Below are 23868 nucleotides of genomic sequence, written 5' to 3'. Positions count from 1 at the left end.
AGACTATTTTATAATATATAAAATATTAAAAAAATAAACGGTAAATTTATATTTTAAGCTGAATTTTATCAATTTACTACGTTTTATTTCAAAATTTCCAGTATAAATAATACGTTATAAATAGAAACTTTCTATAATTAATTTTTTAAATAACAGTCAAACCCGTATTTAGCGTCGCCATTTGTTTGCCTTAAAGTTGGCACTAAATTGAGTGTGGCGCTATTTAGGAGAACGCTACATCGAAGTATATTGTATACTATTTTACTAAAATAATTATAAAACTGATAGCTAAATATATGTTTTACAACGTAAAACTTTTACACCGTATTTATAATATTTAAATGTAAATTTTAATCAATTAAACTCTCGTTTTCTTTTTATTTTTTATCAGCGATTTTTCTCCGAAATTCGCAAAAATCTGTCTCGTACAAGTAGCGTCTGAATCAGCTACAGAATGCTATTCTATGGCATTATGATTAAGTGCATCTGTCCTCAATGCTCTCGACCTGCATGGCGCCTGAAGAGATGTCTTTCCCTCAGGGACATTTACTGGAACTTATTTTTACCAAGAACATTCGTCCCTTCGGCATCGTTGTAAAGATTTCTAACAGAATTTCGTCTTAAATTATTTCTTAAATAGAAATATATTTATTGCTTCTATCTTAAATTAAATACAATCTGAAATATACTAGAAAATCTTTTTCATTTCGATTAATATTCGATTTTATTCTAGCTGTTACAAGCCTCAGAAAACATCGAAGAAATAAATTATTTATACGAAACTCTTTGTTATTTTCTTAAAAATTACTTAATTCTACAATTTTAATAGGTCATCGCGTAAAAATTTTATAGCTAAGTAAATTATTTTGTAAATTTAATGGTATTTAAAATGCCTAACAGGAAACTTGGCTGAACAATTAGTTACATTTTATTCTAATTAACTTATATTATATAATTAAAAAATTTGTATAAAATGTTATAAAATGTAATATTAATATTTCAAAAATTTGCATAATATATATTTTTTTTATTTTGTTAAAGAATCAAATTATAAAATCTATTTTTAAACGATAATTTATGTAAGTTTAATCCGGAAAATAATTTTTTTAAAACAGAATTTAAATTTTAAAAGAAAAATAGAACCGTAATTTATAATCAGAATATTATTATTATTATTTTAAAGAAATGTTTAAAATAATAATTAAAATATTTAGAAATTAGAATGGTTTAAATGATTTAAAAATTCTTATGGATAGAACTACTCGTATTCGACATTCGTAAATCCCATAACATTAAAATTTCAGACTGTTGAATAGATGAAAAAATACGTCAAAATATTTACTGAATAAATATATTTTTGATTCTGCATAGTCTAAACTCTACAGCTAACAGGATAATATATGTGTTTTTCAAATGTATCTTTCATATTATAAATATTGAAGATATAACAATGCTGAAACATCAGAAAAATCGATATAAAAATTCTTTTTAAGTATATTTATTTAATTATTTTTTAAGTAAAAAAATTTGATTAAATATAATTAGAAAAATATTGATATACTGTCTGTAAACACAGAGTTCAAAGAATAGGTGTAGTGTCTTTGAACTCGAGCTTACTTCACAGAATTAATCAATAGAAAGTCGGATTTTGCTTATAACCACATGTTGACACCTTTTCGGATATAATAAACGTTAATAATTTAATTAGCATAAGATAACAATTTATACTAATTAATTATCCATACAGATAGAGTTAATTATTTTAAAATATCATTTTTATTATGTTTACTTAATTATAACAATTAAGAATTAATATATTTAAATGAACTTTATGAGAATTTTATAGGGAAATTTAAATACTTACACGAATTCCTACGAATTTTTCGTGTAGAATAACCCAAGATAATAAATAAACAAAGCAAACGTTTGAAGAAAATAAAGCCATAACTTCCGTCGTTCCCAAAATTTTCAAAGAATGTACAATCATATAATTTGATATGACCCAAAGAAGGCTAAAAAGACAACATCTACCGAAAAACTGAAGCAAAGTAAAATTCTTTTCTTGAAAATTCTGTATGCTTTCTCTAAAAATGAAATTTAAAAAATGCGAATTAATATATTATAATCAATAAAATCTTTATAGAAATAATTTTTAGTAATATATTTACATTAAAATTTTTTTAACTGTGGTCTTTTCAGACGAAGAACAGGGTCTTAAACTTAAGAAAATTGGGAAAAACATACAGTTCCACATGCTGCAGAACCATGTCGTAAAAAATGGAGCACTGTATGTGATGGTGCTTGTAGATGGTGACACGGTTGTCATTCTCTGATTCTCTGTGTTGTTTCTCACAGCATTTTTGACATTGGGTTGTGAAGTGTATGTAATTTTGAGCAAGTGTACGGTCCCTACCCATGCCGTAGCTATAACTGTAGTTAATATAATTCCATACGTGACTTTTTTGCCATGTTCTGTACAACACTGCCGACCGGCAATTTTCATGTAAGGTTGATTGTCTGCATCACCTATAAAATATTTCAAATATTATATATTAATAAGTAATAATTTAACAAGAAAATAAGGGAGATTACATTTTTTATTTTTACACACAAATCTGTGTCAACGTCATTTACAAGTATTGATAAAAATAAATTTTATCGATTAATTCTCAACAGGAATATCATAGCTTTTCCCCCTTCTTTCTAATCTTTTATTTTTTATTCACAATATGAAGTTTCTAAATTTAAAAATATATATACACGATTCTTAAAGCATGTGATAGAAATTAGCATAATATGCCAAAAATATTTTAAGAATTATTATTATTTAATGAAAACAAGCTGAATAATGAAAATGAATATGCAATTACAGGATATACAGAATAGATTTCTATATACGGTACAGATATAGATTCTGTACGTATCAATGAATTATATGATAAGCAAACATCAATCCTATTGGTAAACATGTCAAAAATACTGGTTATCCATATGATAATCAGGAGAAGGAGTAGTGAACGAAGGAGTTAAGCACAGCCTAATGCGCAACAGCTAGGTCGAATCTTACCTTGAAAACCAATGTTAGAGAGTCCTATGGCCGACAGCAACATCGTCACGATCTAGCAAACATGATGGTTGGAGAGTTGGAAACCTAGTTTCAACAGACAACCTCCACTATGCAGTTTAATCACCATAGCAACCGGGCAGAAGTCGATAAGAGTAGTAAAGGCTGTTTTCAATCGCACAACACACCGGATTGGAAGATATTAATAGCTACTTCCTAAGCATGATTTTTATTTCTTTTTTTTAAGACCCTTCTATGCTCTTATTGAATTTTTGCTTTTCTTTTAACAAATTAATAAACATCCGAAATGTCACATTCGTTAATGAACGTGAAATTTTTATTAAATAATAATTAAAATTTTCTTTATTAATTTCGATTATTTTATATTAGATTTTAAGTATTTAAATATTTAAAAAATTTTAATTAAAAAAACTGTATAATTTTTTTTTATTTTAAATTTATCCATAATATTGAAACGTGGCGACATCTGTGAGTGCAAAACTAAATCATTGAATAAAACTGATTCATTTTTCTGTAATAAAATCAATAATTTTCTAACTTCCACGTGCTTTGATAAAACTTTCATAAACAGAAGCCAAAAATGAATAACCATTGAACTAAACTCAATAAATTCTTACAAGTTTATGAATCAATAACAAGGTCAGGTTTTTTTTTTTTTTTAATATGAAATATTACTCAACTTGTTGCCACTTAAACTAAAATAGAAAATGTAATGAGTTCACATTTTCTATTATTATTATTTTTATTTTTTAAACTCTCTTATCATCTGTTAACTAAGTAGATGTAGCAGTTGACATAAATTGGATATCGATATAATTAGCTACATAAGGAAATTTATCTCGTTCTTCCTAAAAGAATCGATCTGAGCTGTCATCGAAATTAATCGATAAAGTTTAAAAAATAGGTTACGTTTATAGCAAATTATCTATATAAATTCAGGTAATAAAATTTAGATTCTGAAGAAGAGATGTGTAATCTCTCCCTCTCTTCCCCCTCTCTCATATATATAAAGTGTATGGTGTGTGTGTGTGTGTGTGTGTGGTTATCAATTCAATTTTTTAAATAAATTTTAATTAAATAACAATAAAAGAATTTTAAATAAATATTTTATAAATTCAAATTATATTAGTATATAGGCTGTATAGTGTTATATATACAGTACTTCTGTATTCTATGTAAATATTCTTTCATCCTTTATAGGAGTATATATAGCAATATATAGTCTACAAATACATATACATAAAAATGTATAATTATGGATCAAATTGTAATAGAATGCATCAATGTTTGTGCATTCAAATGAACTATTTTTAATTAAAAAATATTAGTTGTATGCATATAAATTCTTCGAATAGCTCTGTAAACATTAATGGAAAAAATATTTATCAGCTAGGAACAAGTAAATCTTGGGTTAAATAAGTAATGCTTCAGAACAGGAAAGTATTGCATCATAAGAATCTTTAACATGATTATTTCATGGTTAGTTATTATGAGAAGGAATTCCCGTGAGAATTTCCTACTGTAATTATCATTACTATTTGAGGAGATTTGGCTTTACTTCTTTATTAATTTTCTCACACTTTATTAAACTTTCATGCAGGTTTATTATTATTTTTTTTTCTTTTTTATTTCATAAGTTGTAGTTTGATGGACTATTAGATCTGAATTTATCGTAGATATTAATTAAATAAATTATCTAAACGTATTTATTTCATATTTTAAGTGAAATAAATATTTTTAAAAAAAATTATTTCTTTGAAATTTTGTTATTTCTTCACATTAAATTTTAAATTTTATTATTTTAACAAAATAATTTGATTTTTATTATCCAATTATACAATTCATATAATTAAATTCTTTTATATAACTTGCTTTTATTGTCGTAATAATTAAAATGTTTATTTAAATAATAATAAAAAAACCATTATGTTTTATTTCTTATATTTTACGTAAAATATTTAATACATTTTAAATGAATATTAAGCGTATTTTTATATCATAACAGAAATTTTCACTAACGATAGAGTCATGCCGGTCATCTACGTAACTCCGTTCCGGGAAAATTTTTGAATTGAAATCACGTGACTTCCGGTCTAGAGCGGAAGTTCATACTTAGTTATCTGACCTCTTGCCCCTAAGCTTTCCATATCTGGTCTCGCCTTCCATCTATATAACATCGTTCTAGAGATTAAGGAAGAACGGACAGACAGTGGGAATTTATAGGTCAAAATGATAGATAATTATATATAAAATAATGAAAATTTTCTTGTGTAGATATTTAAATTTTATTTTAGTTTTTGTACAAATTCAAAAGCGTGAAAATAAAATAATTCATTATTATTTCTTATATTTACCCTCAGAAAGACAATTTATCATTTCTTCCGATTATATTCTATTGTAAAATAACGAAATATCGAAGTTTTTATTGTTATTATACGTATAAAATATTTTTCACAATCAGAGAAAGCGATCGTTTTTCCTCATTCATGACATATCATATATAAAAAATTCCCTCAACTTGAATTTCAGACATACCATTAATCCTAACAAAAAAAGAATTTCTTTTACCGTTACTGAAATGAATGGTTACTCACAAGAAACAATTTAATTTTATATAAAAAAAAAAGCTTTATATAAAGACTTTAACCCTATTCTTGCTTCTATATATAACTTAAATGTACGGAAACTTGTATCTTTATGGGACATTGATAATTCGCTTTTAGCTTCGTTACGATCACTCGATTTTCTGAGTTGCTTGAAGCATTTTATTATAGCAACTAAATACATCAACATTAGTAAAATCGTTTCTAAGCATTTTGTTGAATAATTACTTCGAAATTTATTCGTATTTTTCAAAACAACTCAATCTATAATGCATTGTATATCACGAAAAATCGATATTTTTTTTTAAATAAACCATGTATGCAAAACATAACAGTAGCCTAAATGAGTAAGATCTATCAAATTAGAATCAATTAAAGGTGGAACCTGTGTAAACCGGAATGGAATACTTTTACCGGCAAGTTTCCGTTTCGAACAGGTTTCTTCTTAATGTAAAAACATCGCTCCGTTCCAAGGAATTCTTTCCGCTTAGGCAGGTTACCGTTCTATTCAGGTTGCGATTTGGACAGGTTTTACTACGGATATAACTTTTCATTGTTTAATTTCAAGTTCTAATCTATTTTTAAATTAATTTTGCGAATATATAAAGCGATTTTAATGAGAACTCGTATCAATAAATCAATAATAAACTGATTTATAATTAGAAATGTAATTCGTTCCACATTTTCTGACTATATAAAACCGAATTATTTACAGTTAAACCGCTGAATAAGGCCACTGAATGACGTTGTTTGGGGGGGGTTTGTATGCATTTCAGAAAGAAACGTTCCTAAAACAATGGCCGCAGGTTAGAGGTGGCCGTTGTTAGAGGTTCGACTGCATAATATTTGTAATAAAATTATAATGATAAATATATAAAAAATTGTCTACTAAAATAAATTATTTAATTTTATATTTATAATATGAATTCTTCACGTAAAAAGTGCTTTCATTTATTTTATGTTAATTATAATTATATTTATATAGTCAATAATTTAAAGAAAAATATTTGGTTAATTATTATTTCAAGCTTTCGAAAATATTGACATTTTTAAATCTATTTATAAAGAATATAAAACAATTTAAACATTGTTTCTTTTTATAGAAACGAAGGAAATATCTGTTTCTATAGGCTCGAGTTTAGAACGTAAATAAAAGATTCTATATATATCGATTGAATATATATAAGCGCGTGTATATATTTATATTAGTGGCAGATTTATGTAGGAAAGGAGTGCAATGCGTTAGGATCCGGTCTTTTGGGGACGCAGTTAATTAATAACAGATTGGCAAGAAAAAGTAACAATTGAAAACACGAGTGAATAAAGGCGTTTTATGTTATAAAATCAAAGTTTTGAGTGAATTAACGTTTAATATTTTATTATGTAATTTTAAATGAATCCATTGATAAATCTCGTGTCGTTTAATGTCTGAGATATTTGATGATTCCTTCCGTGTGATAGACGGATACGTCACACCTTCATCTGTGCAGAACAATCGGATTTTGACGTAACACTTCATCCACTCATGTCTTTCTTACCGTAAAAAGTATAAAATATTTAAATATGCATGTTTAATATATATTGGGTTGCAATTTTAGAATTGCAGACCTATAAATTTCCGCTGTCGTCCGTCTGCCTGTTTGTTCTTTCTTAAATTCGAAAACGGAGTTAAATAGCTGAAAGTGAAAAGCTTAGGTTAGAACCGATTAACTACATTTGAACTTCCAGAAGTCACGTTATTTCAATTCAAAAATTTTCTCTAGAACAGAGACAGATGATCAGCATGACTCTCTTGTTAACAGGAAAAGTATGAGGTACAGGGGTACGAGTTTACTAAAATCATAAGTATTCTTCATCAATATATATGGGTAGATAGATTCAAATCAGTCAAATAGTTTTCTTTACTCAATAATAAGATTTGAGACCTTATATTTACATCGTTTCGGTGATATGGCTTTACAATACATTAAAAAACGTGAATATAAAAGGGGGTCTCAAGTTTTCCTACGTATACACACTAAATCTACCATTGTACTGTATGCTCCATTATATATAATATAATATACATTCAATTTTATTTATTAAAGTAGAAAATTCATAATTAGAGTTTTATTTATATTAAAAAAAAAACAAAGTATAATATAAAATTAAATCAAAACTTTCACGATTAAGCGTACATTTTCTTTATTTAATTTTAAAAAAATATAATTTAGAAAGATTATTAAATAATAGCCGAAATATATAGGCTATATATAATATAATAAAAATGATAATTCTAAATTTTTTTAATATAAAAATATTTTCTAATAATAAATAAATAAAAATAAAATCGCGATATTAAATATAAATTCGTAAGTTTTATAAATTTATTTAAAAAACATTTTATAAATTCGAATTTAAACATAAAAAAGTACATATATTTTTAAAATCGCTTTCGTAATTTTATATATAGCTTAGATATTAGCTAAAATTAGAGTCAGAAATACTTGAAAATTGAATGGAAAGATACGATCTTTTTTTTTTATCTTTTTTAAAAATCATTTACATTTCCCAGAAGGATCAAATGCAATTGAAATGACTCACGAAAAGTTAATTCTAATACAAAATTTTCTAGAGAAGAAATGTGTAAAAATAAATAAAAATTTGGAAAATTTTATTGTAGAAAATTGTAAAATACTCCCTTTTATAGTGCGAAAAATATCGAAAATTTAATTTTTTCCCCATTAATAATCTTAAAAAAAATAATAATAATTTTTCTAATCTAATGCCATTTATAATTATCGAAATTAAATATTTAACTAAAGTTAAACTAAAATATTTCATTAATATTAAGTTGGTAATACAAACAGAATTGAAAATTATAATTTAATAAATTGATGTTGAAAGTATAATCACTATGTAACACTGAACAAAGGCTGTAATTCTGTAACATATGTGACAGTGAAACAGCTATCAGAAGGGTCTTTTGTTCTATTATTTATAGTTTAAACATCTGTTTCAAAATTATTAGTTGAGATATAGCTGAAATTGAAAAGGCATGAAAATTCAGTTAATGAGAATCTTCTAAATGGTTTCATAACTTGACAATATGATGATTATATAATATTAATTCTCTACAATTTTTTTAAAAAGATGAATATAAAATGCTAATATTAAGCATAAAATTTATTTTTTATAAACACGTTGTCAGGGAATATTTTATATATGAAACATTTTTATCTCTGTTTACCAAAAGTTTACATAGAAGAAGATTAAAAATTCATATTCCTCTTTCTCTTTTTCTCTATGGAGCAATGATACTTTTATATATATATATTTATATTTAAATTTCCTTATAAATTTCATACTAACATAAAAAATAAATGTGGATAAATAAGCAAAAAGAAAAAAAAATGTTCTTCTGATATTAAAACTTAATAATTTCAAGGTTTAATTTTTCTAACCTATAATTTTTTACTTAAAAAAATATTAAAAATGATTACTAACTCATACAAAATTTATGATATTATATAATTCTAACAGTTGGCTATCCATCTGTCTTAAGTTAAAGTTCTTGACAGTTTTATTGATCATATTATAGGTCATGCACTTCCATTAGTAAACTTTAGAAGGTATTCTCTGAACAATGGGATAAAAAAATAGAAAAAGGAATGTTTTCATAATTTCTTCAAATAGTTATTAGAATATTTAATCACTCAGAAAGCAAGTAGAGTGAATATAAGTGAGGTAACTATTGATCAGATGATATAGGCAGTGATGCCAATACGCATATGTTCATTAAAACCTGATTCATTTTGATGAAGTGCTAAACTGATACTTAATATCTTTAATGTGTATCATTATAAACTTAATAGATAATCTTTTTATCTTACTTTTATAGAGTAATATTTTTTATATATATAAGTAAGTTTCTATTTTAGTTGACCGACTTTATCTGTAACCATCGAATGATCGACATTTACAGGTTTCGTCGATTTTATTCTATGAATTATAAATTTAATATGTTTTTTATCACTAATATAAAGCCATATTATTCAAATTTATACGTTGTTCTATATTTTTTAAAGGTCATGTTTATGTTTTTATTCTTACATGCTCTACATTACCTTGCTTACGTAATGAAGATAAATGATCGTAAAGCCATTTAATTTTATACCATAAAATGTAAATTTTTAAACCAAAAACGTCTACATTACGGATAAAAAATGAATTTTAAAATAATTAAACTATTGTATTAGTATTTTTAAGAGATATTTTTTAAAATATTATTGAATTTTTAGAATAAATAAACTTTTAGTCAAGGGGAAGAAAGTAGAGGAAAGTAGAGATTCTTTGTATATACCACATTTCAAAATGGGTTGATTTATTGATTAAATAATCGATTGGCATGGACGGAAAAATCAAGTATTCGATTTTTTGAAGGAGGATTTTAAAAAAAAATTTCTCCACGTGTTGCAGTCGTCATCATATCTTTTTTAATTAAAGTAGATCGATGTGAGCAAACACGCAAAAATCTTTTTTCATACATTAAAACATGGCTTTATATCACACGGTTATATATTTCAAATGTAAAGAATTATACATCTAAATATTAAAAAAATAAAATACTTTCGGTTATGGATTTTTCTCTATTTTCTAAAAAAAAAGAAAAAATATTGCATAAAATGTAATTTAAAAAATAAATTTTTGAAGTTAAGATATTTTTATACTAAAATGTTAAAGAATTCTTATTTTTTTTTAATATAAAAATTTAAATATTTTTAGAATAATGGCCATTTATTTCAGTTTTTTTAACTCTACGTGCATTGAACCTGCTCAATATCTTAATCTATCATACATACGGCAACTTCATTAATATTTATAATAAAGTAGATAATAAAAATATTTTATCTAACATTAATCCATTATAACATGGAAACAAAACAATAAATGTGCGTTAAGTATGTAATATTAATGGTAACAAAACAGGAATTACTTGATAGCATTACTTGTATAAAATAAATTGAATTTTATTATACAATAATTAAACATTTTAGTGTAATTAGTATTAAATATATTAAGCGATAATTTAAGGGTTAAACTATTCATTTTAACCAATATAATGAAGTTAAATTTCAAGATTTAGGTGTGGTTTTAGTAAACTTTTTCTTTTAATTTCCTTTCGTGACCTTACAAATCTAGCCTTTTAAAATACGAAAGTCGTATAATATAAAGAAAAATCCGCTCGAGAACAGATTTATGATCACCTTATTATTTAATACAAAACTTATTACGGTAATAAATAATAAGTTCGTACACCCTCGAGAAAATTTTTAATAAATATTGTAAAATTTTAAATATATTCTTTTATTTTATGAAACTTTTTAATGCTATAATTAACAGATGTAAACGTGTAAAGTTTATGGGTGACAAACTGTAAAAATTCACAAACTTTAAAATTCTTTTATTAAATATTTTAATAAACATTCTGTTAGGAAAATCTGAAAAGGTGTTTAGAGATTATTTATCGTAAAAATGAATACCTTAAGTAATATTTTAATTTAAAAAAATATGTATTTTTCTCCATTCTTTGCCAGATATGTCAAGGTCTAATTATATTCTTGAAAATTTTTATTATTAAAAATAATATTTGTTTTAATTTCGTTTTACATAATTTAAAAACCAATTAAACATTTTATAGATACGTTTAATGTACAATCTTTATTATAGTTGCATAATGAGCATTTAAGATATATTTAATTTAAAATAAATTGCTAAATTTCGTTTAGTTTCCTGTGTAAATTTTAATTATTTAGCACGCTATAATCATTATAATAATGTACGATAGAGTAATTATTTTACATTTTCATTATAAATTCAATCATTAAGAAAATTTTCTTATTATTATACAATTAATTGAATCCATTAAAATTTTGAAACTTTTTATTTTTATTTCTTATTATACTTAATAAAAATGAACCACAGTTTATATTAAATTTATGCAAACATCATTATAATATATACTAAATTAAATTATATAAATATTGTATAGGATAGATAGAAAGCAACTTATAGATCGTCGCTGCCCCTGTAAAACTATCTTCTCTGCAACATAAGTAAACTACACAAGGAAAACATCATCACATGGTTTATATCATATAAGAATTATGTATAAAATATTTTATATTTAACAAAAAAATATATATAAATTTTAATAATGACCAAAAAATGTAATTAATTTTCCATTAAAATTATTTACAATGTTTATATTGCTTCTGTTAATTTATAATTCATTATCATATATGTCACCCCTTTAACTTGTATTTTTCTGCATTGTTTTAAATAAAAAAAATACCTTCAAAACTTTAATTTTGCTTAAAATATAATAAAAAAACGAAGTGTTAATATTTTATGGACTATAAAAAAAAACTCTAGGATTATTCAGTGAAGTGTTGAACTGGAACGATCTTATTGAAGAAAGTTTCTATAATAGACAGGAAATATTATTCGTTGAATTCTGTTCGCTACTAAAAATATCATTTCATTCCTTGACGTAGCTACTTACGTCATTCAACTAAACACTATTCTTTTGACAAAAATTACTTAATATTTTAATAATGTAAGTATAATTTAAGATAAGAGCTCCATTAGAATCTATAATATTATTGAATAATTAATTGTAAAAAAAACTATAATATAAATAAATTTATTTTTAACAACATAATCGCAGGAATTTTTTATTTGTATTAATTTTACTTTTTTTTTAATCTAAAAATATATAACTTTAATTTTTTCCCCCTATAAAAGTGATTATCTTATGGTAGTCAATAGCTTATTTTACTTAAAATAAATTATTTAAGTAATATAACTACATAATAAAGGCGTTAATATTAATCACTGTTAATAAAATATAAATATTTGAATAAATTTTAATAATTTTTACAAAATTTTCCTTAAAAATGATGATAATATAATTTTTAAAATGTACATTATCAACGTTTTCTAATTGATAACAGGGTGTTTTTATGTAATAAAACATAATAAAATTAACAATAAAATTAAAAATTTTAATTAAACAAACTTTAAAAAGTAGTAAAATTGTTTTAAAGTTAATTAAAGTTTTGTACATGTAGTTAATACCATTACCTTGTTTAATAATTAAAATTTTAAAGTTTACTGTGTAAAAATTTGAAGATAAGAGTGCTATTTATAACAAGATTTGCATTTAAGTGTGCTCTTTTTTAAAAGATATTTAGATACAATGCTACACTTTACTGGTTATCAATCATTTTTAAGGCTACTTGTTCAAAGAATAGTTTGACAAATTACCCGACAGTAAATAAGAGGTCAGCAATCGTTACAAGAGATAGAACTAATGACGAATTTGTTACTATAATTCAATAATAGAACTGTAAATTTTAAAATTTTATACGAATAAAAAATTCGTATTACTGTCGCTGTTACATTTTTTCCCCTATTTCTCTCCACTTAAAAGGTTAAAATAAATACATTTTCTAAGAAAAAGTTTAAAATAAATTTGTCACTAACATAAGTGAAATCACTTTTAAATATGCAATTAGAATTTTATTAGTTTTCTCGCATTATATTAAATATATTCTGGATACGGTGAAGCTTCTCGTATAATAATATTTAAAAATTAATAAGAGAATATATAAAATTATTTCAGAAATTTTGTTGTATATGCTGTTAAAAAATATATTTAAAAAGTTTTGAGGAATAAAGAGCATTAAAACTTAACATATTCTACGTTTTATTCTTTCTCGTGCACATATAAATGATAATAATTATATACATAATTGCATTTACAAATTAAGCTTACAAATGTAGTTAATTCGTATAAAATTACAATCTAAGTTTTAGAATTTGTAATTATTACTACGTATAAACCTCTGAACAACGATCACTAACGGGAAAATTAAAATAATAATAATAATAAAGAATATCATTTCTTTGTGAAATATTTACAGAAATAAATTATTTTTCGCAAGTGAAAGATTAACAAAAATTAATTTAAACTGATAAATGCGTTATTGAATAAAGTATAATAATTCATTAACTTTAATGGAAAAGTTTTTGATCGATCTTTCGGTAACTTCGATTAATTTTCTTTATAATTGTTAAAAGTTTTATTATTATTATTATTATTATGTCATTGATACTCGATATTGAAGACAAGTGTACAGACGAAAATAAAGGTATAGCCTCTAAAAATAACTGTTTAGCCAAGCTTGTACGCTGTTAATTTGTATATCTCCATTTAAAATGTTACTGATTATAGATATGCATTTATCACTGTCGTTTGCTGTAGTGTGACATAAATTTTTTGATTAAGACGTAATGTTTCCTGTCTTTAATATGTCGTATGACATTCGAGGAAGAGGCACAGATACAATAAATATCTTCATCTTTTTATTATTATTGTTGTTGTTATTATAGGAAAATACTTGAATATAATTACAATGATGTAATATCACGTATAATTTATTTAATTTCAAAGATTGATAAAATCTTTAAAAGTATTTTACTAAATTATATAATTGTTTCTATGATCGAAATTATAAAACGATTTTAAAGCTCCTAATTATAATTAAAATATCCAAGCTAAAGACGAAAAGTAACACTAATACAGAAATCAATAAATAAATTATTATTAAATATTATAAATTTAAAATAATAATAAAAAAATTATATTTGATTTAGATTTTAAGTTAGAATAAATTATTATTGCATATTTGTTCTCATATAAATAGTATATTGACAGTCAAAACTTTTTCTTAAGAATGCGGTGCATGCTAAGCAAGCACAGAGAATTCGCCTTTACTGAAAGATAAAAGAAAGTTATCAGTAAGACTATGAGATAAAAGCGATAAATTATTATTTCCATAATTATATTTTTACTTTAACTCATCTTTTAAATATTTTTAAAAGGAAAATAAAAATAAACTTCAAATTTCTTTTAATATTAATTAAATACTTGAAGTTTTTTTTTTCTAGTCAATGAGCTGATTACCTTAATAATCAGCGTAATAATCGAACAGAAATTTTGCCACGTACGATTGGCAATTTGATTTGCCTCGTCAGAATAATTGCTTCAATTTAAATATTTATAATATAAATTTAAAAAATAAATGCAGAATTTTAATGTGTTAGAAGACTTATAATGATTCTGCATTTTATTCCATCAAACCAACGATTTAACAAATGTCTCGGTATCGATTTTGATGTCCCCGTCTAGAGTTGACCCGTAACCTTATTTTCAAGTACAAGATTATTCCTTTCTTTATATAATGCTTCTCGGAAATGCATCGAAATTACTTTTATTTACATCATTAATCTCCTTTAATTGTTTAAAAATCTTCCTTCGCTTATATAAACGATCAGGGAAATATATTTATCAAATTCTTCCTCTCCTGCGTTAATTAGAATTTCGTTCTAGTTCGAAATAATTTGAATTTCTTTTATGATTTTTATTTATTTATAATTTATATTCATTTAATTACTATAAATAAGCGAAATAATCAATTTTTAAAATGAATTTTAACATTAATTATGCTTTAATTTCCGAAACTGATTTGACATTCTTATGCTCTAACTTTGTTATTTGGGATTCTTCCAAACTAATATTTTTTAATTAAATTTTAAAAAAAATGACTTATATCTATTGAAAATATTAGAATTGATTTTTTAAATTAATATATTAAAAATAAAGTAGACATTTTTAAAGTTTTTAAGCCGGAAACAATGCGAAACATTAGAGTCGCTACGCAATGATCTACTGATTTAATAAACATTTTAAACAGTTGTAAGAATTTTTTAAATAAATGTTTATTTAATTTTAACAAGTGTTGTCAAGAAATATCTTAATTCGTTTCTTCCGTAGTCCCTCCCTGTGTATAGAAATAGTACAGTCTGTCCCGTTTAGGAGCAGATCGAAATGCTGCACCCGTATCTATAATAACAACATGCACATTTGGAAAATACTATTTGTGATATAACTTATCGGTCACGTAAAGTGGTCTACTATACCTTATATTTGCTATACAGATTATGGTATTTATTGAAAATATAATAGAAAGCGGGACATAGAAACAAGATTTACTAAATATAATAAAATAAAGTATTCTTATATTTATAAATAGGATAAATATTTACGAGATTTAATTCAATTAAACTTATACTAAATCTCGTGCAATGTTTAAAGATATGTGTTATATATTTAGAGATCTTCCTTATTTCTCTACACCCGACTATTTATATATTACATATAATAAATTGTTATATTATTATTATTATTGCGAAAGATAATTTATATAAAAATTAAACTAATTTTTGTTTTAATTTATTGTAAACTTTATAAACATATAGAGCTTATATGCTTATAAAGTTATATTATATTTCATTATATAAATAATTTTATATACAGTAAAGCCTACTTATTTGTAAAATATGTACATGTATCTTCGAGTTGATGCGGGATTATATGGAATTTATTTATAATTTAACATATAAATAATCTACACAGATCCAATTTATAATATAAATAGCCTATAAAATCATATTATGGATATATACAAAATATAAATGAAGCTTATTTACGTGTTAATTTATAATTCTTGTATAAATTTATATTTTGAGGTATTATAAAGGACTGCATAACTGACAATTAAAACAATTATTTTACTAGTAAAAAGTATTAAAAAATACCCTTAAATATAATTAAATATCAAATTTTAAACTGATAAATTTTAAATATTTTTATTATATATTTAAATAGCAATTTAGAATTCATAAAACGTTTTAATACGAGTTTTAGACCTTAGAAATATTTATTGTAAGCGAGTAAAAGAAGGAATTAATGGCTACATCTTAAAATATTATGTAAAAGATAAAGTGGTAACATAAAGTAAATCTAGTTTAAATCATTTTATAAATAACAAGCTTTACTTAATCGACATTTTATTATATTTAATTTACAATATATGAGATTTGTGTGCTTCAATCAAAATCAATGCAAGTTTATGATGCTGTAAAATAAATTTCAAGCTTATTAACACGGATAAATATTTTTTATAACGTAAAGTAATAAAACAAAAACTTATTTTTATACTTAATTATTCAGACAATTAATTAAAATATAATCCTTTTTTCTCTCGATATTTAATTAATGATGATATAATGCATTTATTTTTTTTATCGATAAGAATATTTAAAAAAAACACAATAAAAGTTGTTTCGATTAATACAGTTGACTATTCCAGAGGGTGCTTTAATTAATGACAGCTTTATCCAAATTTAATTGCTATAAATCGATATATAAAATAGCATATAGGCTTCGCTACTTAATGTCGAAGATAAACAAGTTTAATTAGAAAAAATAAAAAAAACACATTCATTAAATTTAAGTAGTTATTTTCAATATTTAAAGATCTTCATTCGAGTTGTTTTGTCGTTAACATTAGAAAATAAATAAAGTAAAATGTGTTATACGTCCCAACAAAAATTCAAATCTCTCCTCGCTTTATCCAACAAAAAAAAAGGCATTTAAAAATAAAAATTCAATTTTCTATGGAAACAACAAAAAATAAATTGACTTTTTTTCTATTACAAGCTATCGTAATGGAACTTCAGTGAATGATAAAGATCTTGTAAAAAAAAGTAACGAGTTTCACATGATGATGGTCTTTCTGATAATAGAGAATGGATTCAATACCGAGATTTTTTCCATAAAATAAAGCTTTATAAACGTATAAATTTCACTTAAAATCATATGTTAACATATGCAGCTAATAAACAGCGACCTTTTAAAGTATTTAAAAATTAAACTTTGCTGTTATTTCTGAGTTTTAAACTAGTAAAAGTTCATAGATAAAATACAAGAATAATTCTCCTTATTATTGTTTAATTTTAAGAACTGATTTATAATCAAGTTATAGTCTACAAGCTATAGCTTAAGGCCTCATTCTACGAAGGGCCTCCTTTCCTCCGAAGATAAAAAAATATATATATATACACGTGCTTATTCATTAAATTATAATCATATACGTGACATTTCCTCGCTACTCAATAAGAAATTAGGCTGTAAATATGTAATTTCGGTCTGGAGATAAAGCTTATAGTTGAAGGACATGGTTAGTTTATTTTAGTTATTTAGAAGAGAATTTTAACAAGAATCTTAATAAATGTATTTGGATAAACTTAAATGTCATTGTTCTCGTTTCTTACTATATTAAGAATTTGTTTATTTGATATAATGACCTCATAAAGAAAATTAAACTCGATAAAAATAGAACGATTGAGAAAACATTCTTCGTTAATCACGATAAACACGATACGATTTTTACAGTAAACCATCAAATTAATAGATACAAATGTTTATTTATTGTATAAAAGTTTATCTTTCGCAAAACAAATAAATTAGAAAGCAATTAAGTAGAAAAATATTTTAAAATAATAATTCGAAATTTTATTTTTAGACAATACAAAAAAGAAAAGAATCTTTCAAAAATGATTAATTATTCAACGAAATTCACGACATTACAACGTAAAATTGTTTACTTTATTAAAAAAAAATAAAGATTCAATCACGAAATCTTTAAATTTTTAAGATATTTTTCTAAGTTTTATTGTCATTTTTATTATTGGAACATTTCCCATTTAGAAGTATTCAGAATATTCTTACAAATTAAAATAGTTTAAATGATAAAATTTCGCTTATATCAAAGTTTAATTACTCTGATGTTTAAGTCAAGAAAATAATATATTTATGTACTAAATATAATATATACATATATATCAGTGAATATAAAATTCATCTATAATAATAAAATACAATTAAATTTGGCATTTGAAAGCGTTTTTATATCTATGGCGTAATCAGGGAGGGGCCCAGGAGCCCGCGCCTCTTTTCTTATATTTGTAAATAAATAAATTAAGAAAAAATCAAAGGAGAAGAAAGACATTTGAACGTGACAAACCCACTAATACACATGTATATACAATATATAAGAGCGCCAGTGGCTTTATCAACAGTAGTATAGAGTGAATGTAAACTCGCACGTTCTAATTTGGGCCCCCCTAATATTACTATAATTATTCAAACTCAATTAATAATAATGTCTCAATCTATCGTTCTTCTATACGACAATTTAAATAATAAACCATATTAAGTCAGATTTATATATCGATTAATTTATTACTAATTTTATGTAGACGTAAAGCTTAAGCTTACATAAGTTTCTATCCGTTTCTATGCGCTAAATTGAGGGTTCGTTATATAAAATTTGATGAGTGTATAATTATTTTTAACAGAAAAATGTTGATCTATGGGATATCTAATACATGTGTTTGCGAGAAGAAATAAGTAGCATATCAGAAGAGATTGTGATATTGAACAAGAACTAGAAGTCTTTATGAGACAGCTGCAAGAGCCAGATAAATCTTCCAAAAATGAAGTGGTTCTATTAAAGGAAAGAACAATTTCTTCTTTTCAGAAGAACAATAACCAAAAAACAATAATGATCTATAGAAGTTTTTTTTTATTTATAAAAATGCATTTTAATAATTTATTATAATTTTTAATGTTTTATCTTTCGGATGAACTGATAAATTATTTTTAAAATAAATATTTTAAATTCAAAAAATATATTTTTATATATATGTAAAAAAATCCTCAATTTAATCTTACGATAAAAACTAAAAACTATGTTTATTTTTTATTTCATTTCTTGAGAAGAACTTTTTTATTCTTTTAAATAAACAAGAATTAAACGTTTTAACTTTAACTTTTAATTCTAGTTTAAACCAAAGTTAATTTTAGAATAAATTATTTTAAAAAATAACACATTTTAAAATGTTGATCATTAATCATGTTCATTCAGCAAACCATGTTTACTGTACTGTACAAGAATAAAAATTATAAATAAAAATATGATAAAGATTTCTAAACAAGATATTCTTATTCTGTTTATAATTATATTCATTTTCGTGGCTGAATATATTATAAACACGAAGAAAGACATAAAATAAAGGAATAAAAAACGCCCTACTTAAAAATACACACAACATTCTTGCTTATTTATCTTATTTTATCGATTCTCGATAAGATAATTCTTAAATAATAGGATATTCTCCTTAAAACGATATAAAAAAGTTCTATTTTTTGTATATTTAAGCAAATTCTAACATGTAACATTATGTAAAAACCTCTTATGCAAAGATTTAGAACAGCTGACATTGAAGATGATTTTTCTCAGTCTATTCGTCTAGATAACACGTAAAAATGTTATCTAAACACTTAAGGTTATTGAGTGAAATCTATCAAATCTTTAAGTTCATTCATCATTATTAAAGCAACTTCAAATCATTTTAATGAAGTAATTAAAACATTTAAATTAAAAAAATAATCAGGTTTAGATATAAAATTTAAATTCTACTTATATTTTATTATAAACGAGCAATTATTTATTGTGTCACAATAAATTTTTAATCATATTTTAAATTTATATAATTTAACTAAGAGTGTTAGATCTCAAACTAAGAGTGTTTTGCCCCTGTACATCATATTTTTCCTGATAGCAAAAGAATGTGCGTCTATATTTAAAATAATTATTATATTATTTTTCTAAGCAATGTGAATCATCCAATTCTATTATTTAAAATAGTAAAACTCTATTCTGTAAAATAATTGTTTTTGGAATTAGAAAAACAATAAATAAATATTGTTCCCTTTAAATAATTAAACTTTAGTGACGAATAAATTATTAAATGTCACAATGCGTTTTCTATATCAAAATTAAACTAATAATTTGCTCATTTTCAGAAAACAATTTTATCTATCATCAACATTAGTTGAATGCATAGGAGATTCCATTACACTATTGTGGATCATTAAACATTATAAAGCGATTTCTCTGACATATTACGATTGAAATATTTAAGTTATTTGTGAGTTACGATTTAATTGATCAGAAGACATTATAATAAATTGCTTTCTACTATATTTATGAATATTTTTACATGATTTTGCTAACACTTTAGGCGTGAAATGATTAAAGAATAACCTCCTCAATGATTGTTCGTGATAACTGTAGTTAGTAGCGCTAAATGACGTTTTTCTATTTTAAAAAATTTATTTACAGAAAAAAACGAAACAAATATGTCAAATATAACGCACTTGTAAGGCCATATTGAAACGAAAATGTTTAATTACATTCGTTGTTTGTTTATAAATTGGACATTAGCCAGACTGTTAGCGAGACATCTGGCTGAAGACAATGAGTTGTGATGGAATAAATTCTTTGTATTAAACAAGTTTAAATGTATATTTAACATAATTAATTTTTAATTATTCTACAAAAAACATTTTTTTTTCGGTTAAACTATTCCATTTTTGTGTGGAGACATTACAGATTTTACTATTGAATATCGCTAATAAGTGATAATGATGATGATGATGAATAAATGTTTAAGAATCTTTCCTTGAAAGTGTGCATTATTTTTTAACGTTTCACATTATTGACAATTTGGATTTTGTGATGAAAAGAATAAAAACAGAGAAAGAAATGACTGTTGATGATGATAACGTGTCAGAATGTCGTTACTGACTTTTGCAGTATCGATCTAAGATATGCGAAAGATTGGAAGATGTTCAAAGTATCCTTGCCAAATTTACAATCTAGCTCTTCTTTTTCTTCCTATATCTATAATAAGATGGAAAAATCTGAAAATTTCACTAAAATTAAGTAAAATAACTGATTTTTATCTAGTTTTTAACCCAAAAATCAAAATGTTAGCATTCTAAAATATTCAATCGTGTTTCAACCACATTTGGTTTTGACGGCTTCTAGTCAATATCGATCTTTTAACATTCAGAATGTAAACAAATTACAATATACAATATTTCTATAAATATGTTTTATACCAAGCAACTACAAAATAAATTTTTATACATTAAAACTTCTTATATAAGTTCGAATATAAAATGTGATTTTTTTAAAGCATATAATTTTCTGGCAAGTTTTAAAACACTTTTATTCTTTATTAATATTTTATTATTCTTATTAATATTTTATAGATTATATCATCAAAAGTATAAAACTATTTCGGTATAACATTATTTAATTATTTAGAGTAATAATGCCTTTATAACAGCAATCTGAATTTATTTAAGATACTCTTTTGATTATAATGTATAATAATATATATAATTTTATATATTATCTTAAGATGTGTTTAAGAATTAAATCGTGCAATTATATTTATAAATATACAGAAAGAAACTAAATAATTAAGCGAATACTTAAACTAATTGCAATTACACTAAAGTTCAGTTCTTTCAGAATTGAGTTTTAGTATAAATTAAAGGTAAAATGTATATATATAATTTGCTTTATTTATCGAGTAAGATAATATTAAGTGAAGTATATATTGCTCAAAACAATTAGGAGATATTGCAGTATCAGGTTAATATTTCAATAGAACTGATGGTTTTTGTTTTAGAAAATAATGGCAGATAAATAAAAAACTTTATTGAATTTTATGATGTAGTCTGATGATAAATTAATTCTATTGTATTCAGCAACCGCTAAAACAATAGCCCATTTGACAGCGAAAAAATTAAGTTATTCGAAAGTTCACCTATTCAGCGTAAACATAAACCTTAAAGCATTAGAACAGAGTTGACAATACTGATGTTTTTTCTTCAAAATAAATCCGACATTGCAATAATTGTTCTGAGTAATGTAATAAAAAAACAAGGGGAAAATATATTAAATATAGATTTATAATTTTTTTCCTATTCTTTCTCGTATTCTCTTATATTACAGGTAATATAAGATAATTCGAAAAAACCATATGTTGATTTAGCGTTACTTAAATATCTAAAATTAACTTTACTGCTACATCAAAATTTAATATATAAACCGTGTAAAACGTTTCGGGTTCAGTAAGAAACTGTCGCATTTTGACATTTGCAATGTGCGATCTGTCATTTATCATTACCGATCCATACCCGAACCCATACTAATCAAATCGATCTATAACCGAGTCATTATCTAACTATAGTTTTACATGAGCTAATATATCGATCAGAGCACAAAAAAACCCAATTAACAAAGCTATTAACGAGTATAGGAAACTGACAGTTCGATCTACAGAGCCAACCTAAACGCACACTCCCAACCGAAACTGACAGATGGGTGACATTGTAAATATGTTGGTTATATAAGAGCAGGAGGAACCATCTTACCTTGATTTGTAGATTGATTCGATTCACCTAATAGTTCGGTGGCGGGTGAACTTTGTGCCACAATGTCTATATCTAAACCACCGCTGCTACGAATGGTACACACGCCGTTCGGTTTATTATCGTTATCAGCAAGAGTCTGTGATTTAGCGGAGGAGTTTCCGTCACATTTTACATTATGAGCGCTTATAGTATCGGACAGGCTACACGCTATATCGGTAACTGGAACGGGAGTATCAGAATCATCGGTGATAACAACTGCAGGAGGTACCCTCGTTTTAGCCGAAGAAGAACGGACGGATTTCGGGCGTGTATGTATAGCCTCCTCTCTAATCATTGTGGTCAATCTGTCTGCAGTCATCTAACAGATTACCGTTCAGTCACATTGCCACCATTCCAACCAAAGCAAGGATTTCGGATTGTCTGCCCGGGACTGACTTTGACGGTTGCGCACACACAACTACTACTACTACTGGTTAAGGTATTCACTAGGTGCTCTGACACTGCGACTGCGCCAATTACACCAACTCTCCTCCCCGCTTCAACAAGCTTCGTTCTGTTTTCTAAACATTTATATTAGCACGGCTTTCAGAATTTCTTATTTATTTATTTATTATTAAAAGATCTCGACTGTACTTTGAAAATTTCTTCTGTGTTATCTAAATACAAAGAATAAGTCAGAATTTCAGATTTGTTCTGTATGATTTAAAATTTGGTGTTTTAAATATTTATAGCCTATTAACGCAATTTTTCGATTAGGTATTTTAAAATATTTTAATATTTTATTATTTGCTAAATCGTTATATAAAAAGTTGGCTTATACTTTTTAATTAAAATTTATTTTTCTTTTTTCCGAGTATTTATGTCGGTAATAAGAAGTATCGACATATTTAATCTACCGTATATTTTTATTAATAATGTCAATATAAGTTCTAAAA

General features: G+C 24.4%; 1 protein-coding gene across 2 annotated transcripts in view; it reads right to left on the bottom strand.

Annotated features, from left to right (window-relative positions):
* The window catches only part of LOC136985429 (solute carrier family 35 member F3-like), a 40593-nt gene extending 17197 nt beyond the window's left edge, over positions 1-23396 (bottom strand). The window contains exons 1-3 of one of the 2 annotated variants that reach the window (XM_067282710.1): positions 22934-23396; positions 2169-2526; positions 1865-2084 (exon numbers count right to left, since the gene is read on the bottom strand). In XM_067282710.1, coding sequence (XP_067138811.1) covers positions 1865-2084; positions 2169-2526; positions 22934-23291 — 936 coding nt within the window. In that variant the 5' untranslated portion in view covers positions 23292-23396. Of the gene's footprint in view, positions 1-1864; positions 2085-2168; positions 2527-3067; positions 3227-22933 lie in introns of those variants that run through there. The other variant, XM_067282711.1, reaches the window with a different exon arrangement.
* Positions 23397-23868: the final 472 nt, after the last annotated feature.

Source organism: Centruroides vittatus, unplaced genomic scaffold (assembly GCF_030686945.1).
Source record: "Centruroides vittatus isolate TY-2023 unplaced genomic scaffold, ASM3068694v2 contig_970, whole genome shotgun sequence".
NCBI classification, from domain to species: Eukaryota; Metazoa; Arthropoda; class Arachnida; order Scorpiones; family Buthidae; genus Centruroides; species Centruroides vittatus.
This window is presented reverse-complemented; position numbering and strand designations above follow the sequence as displayed.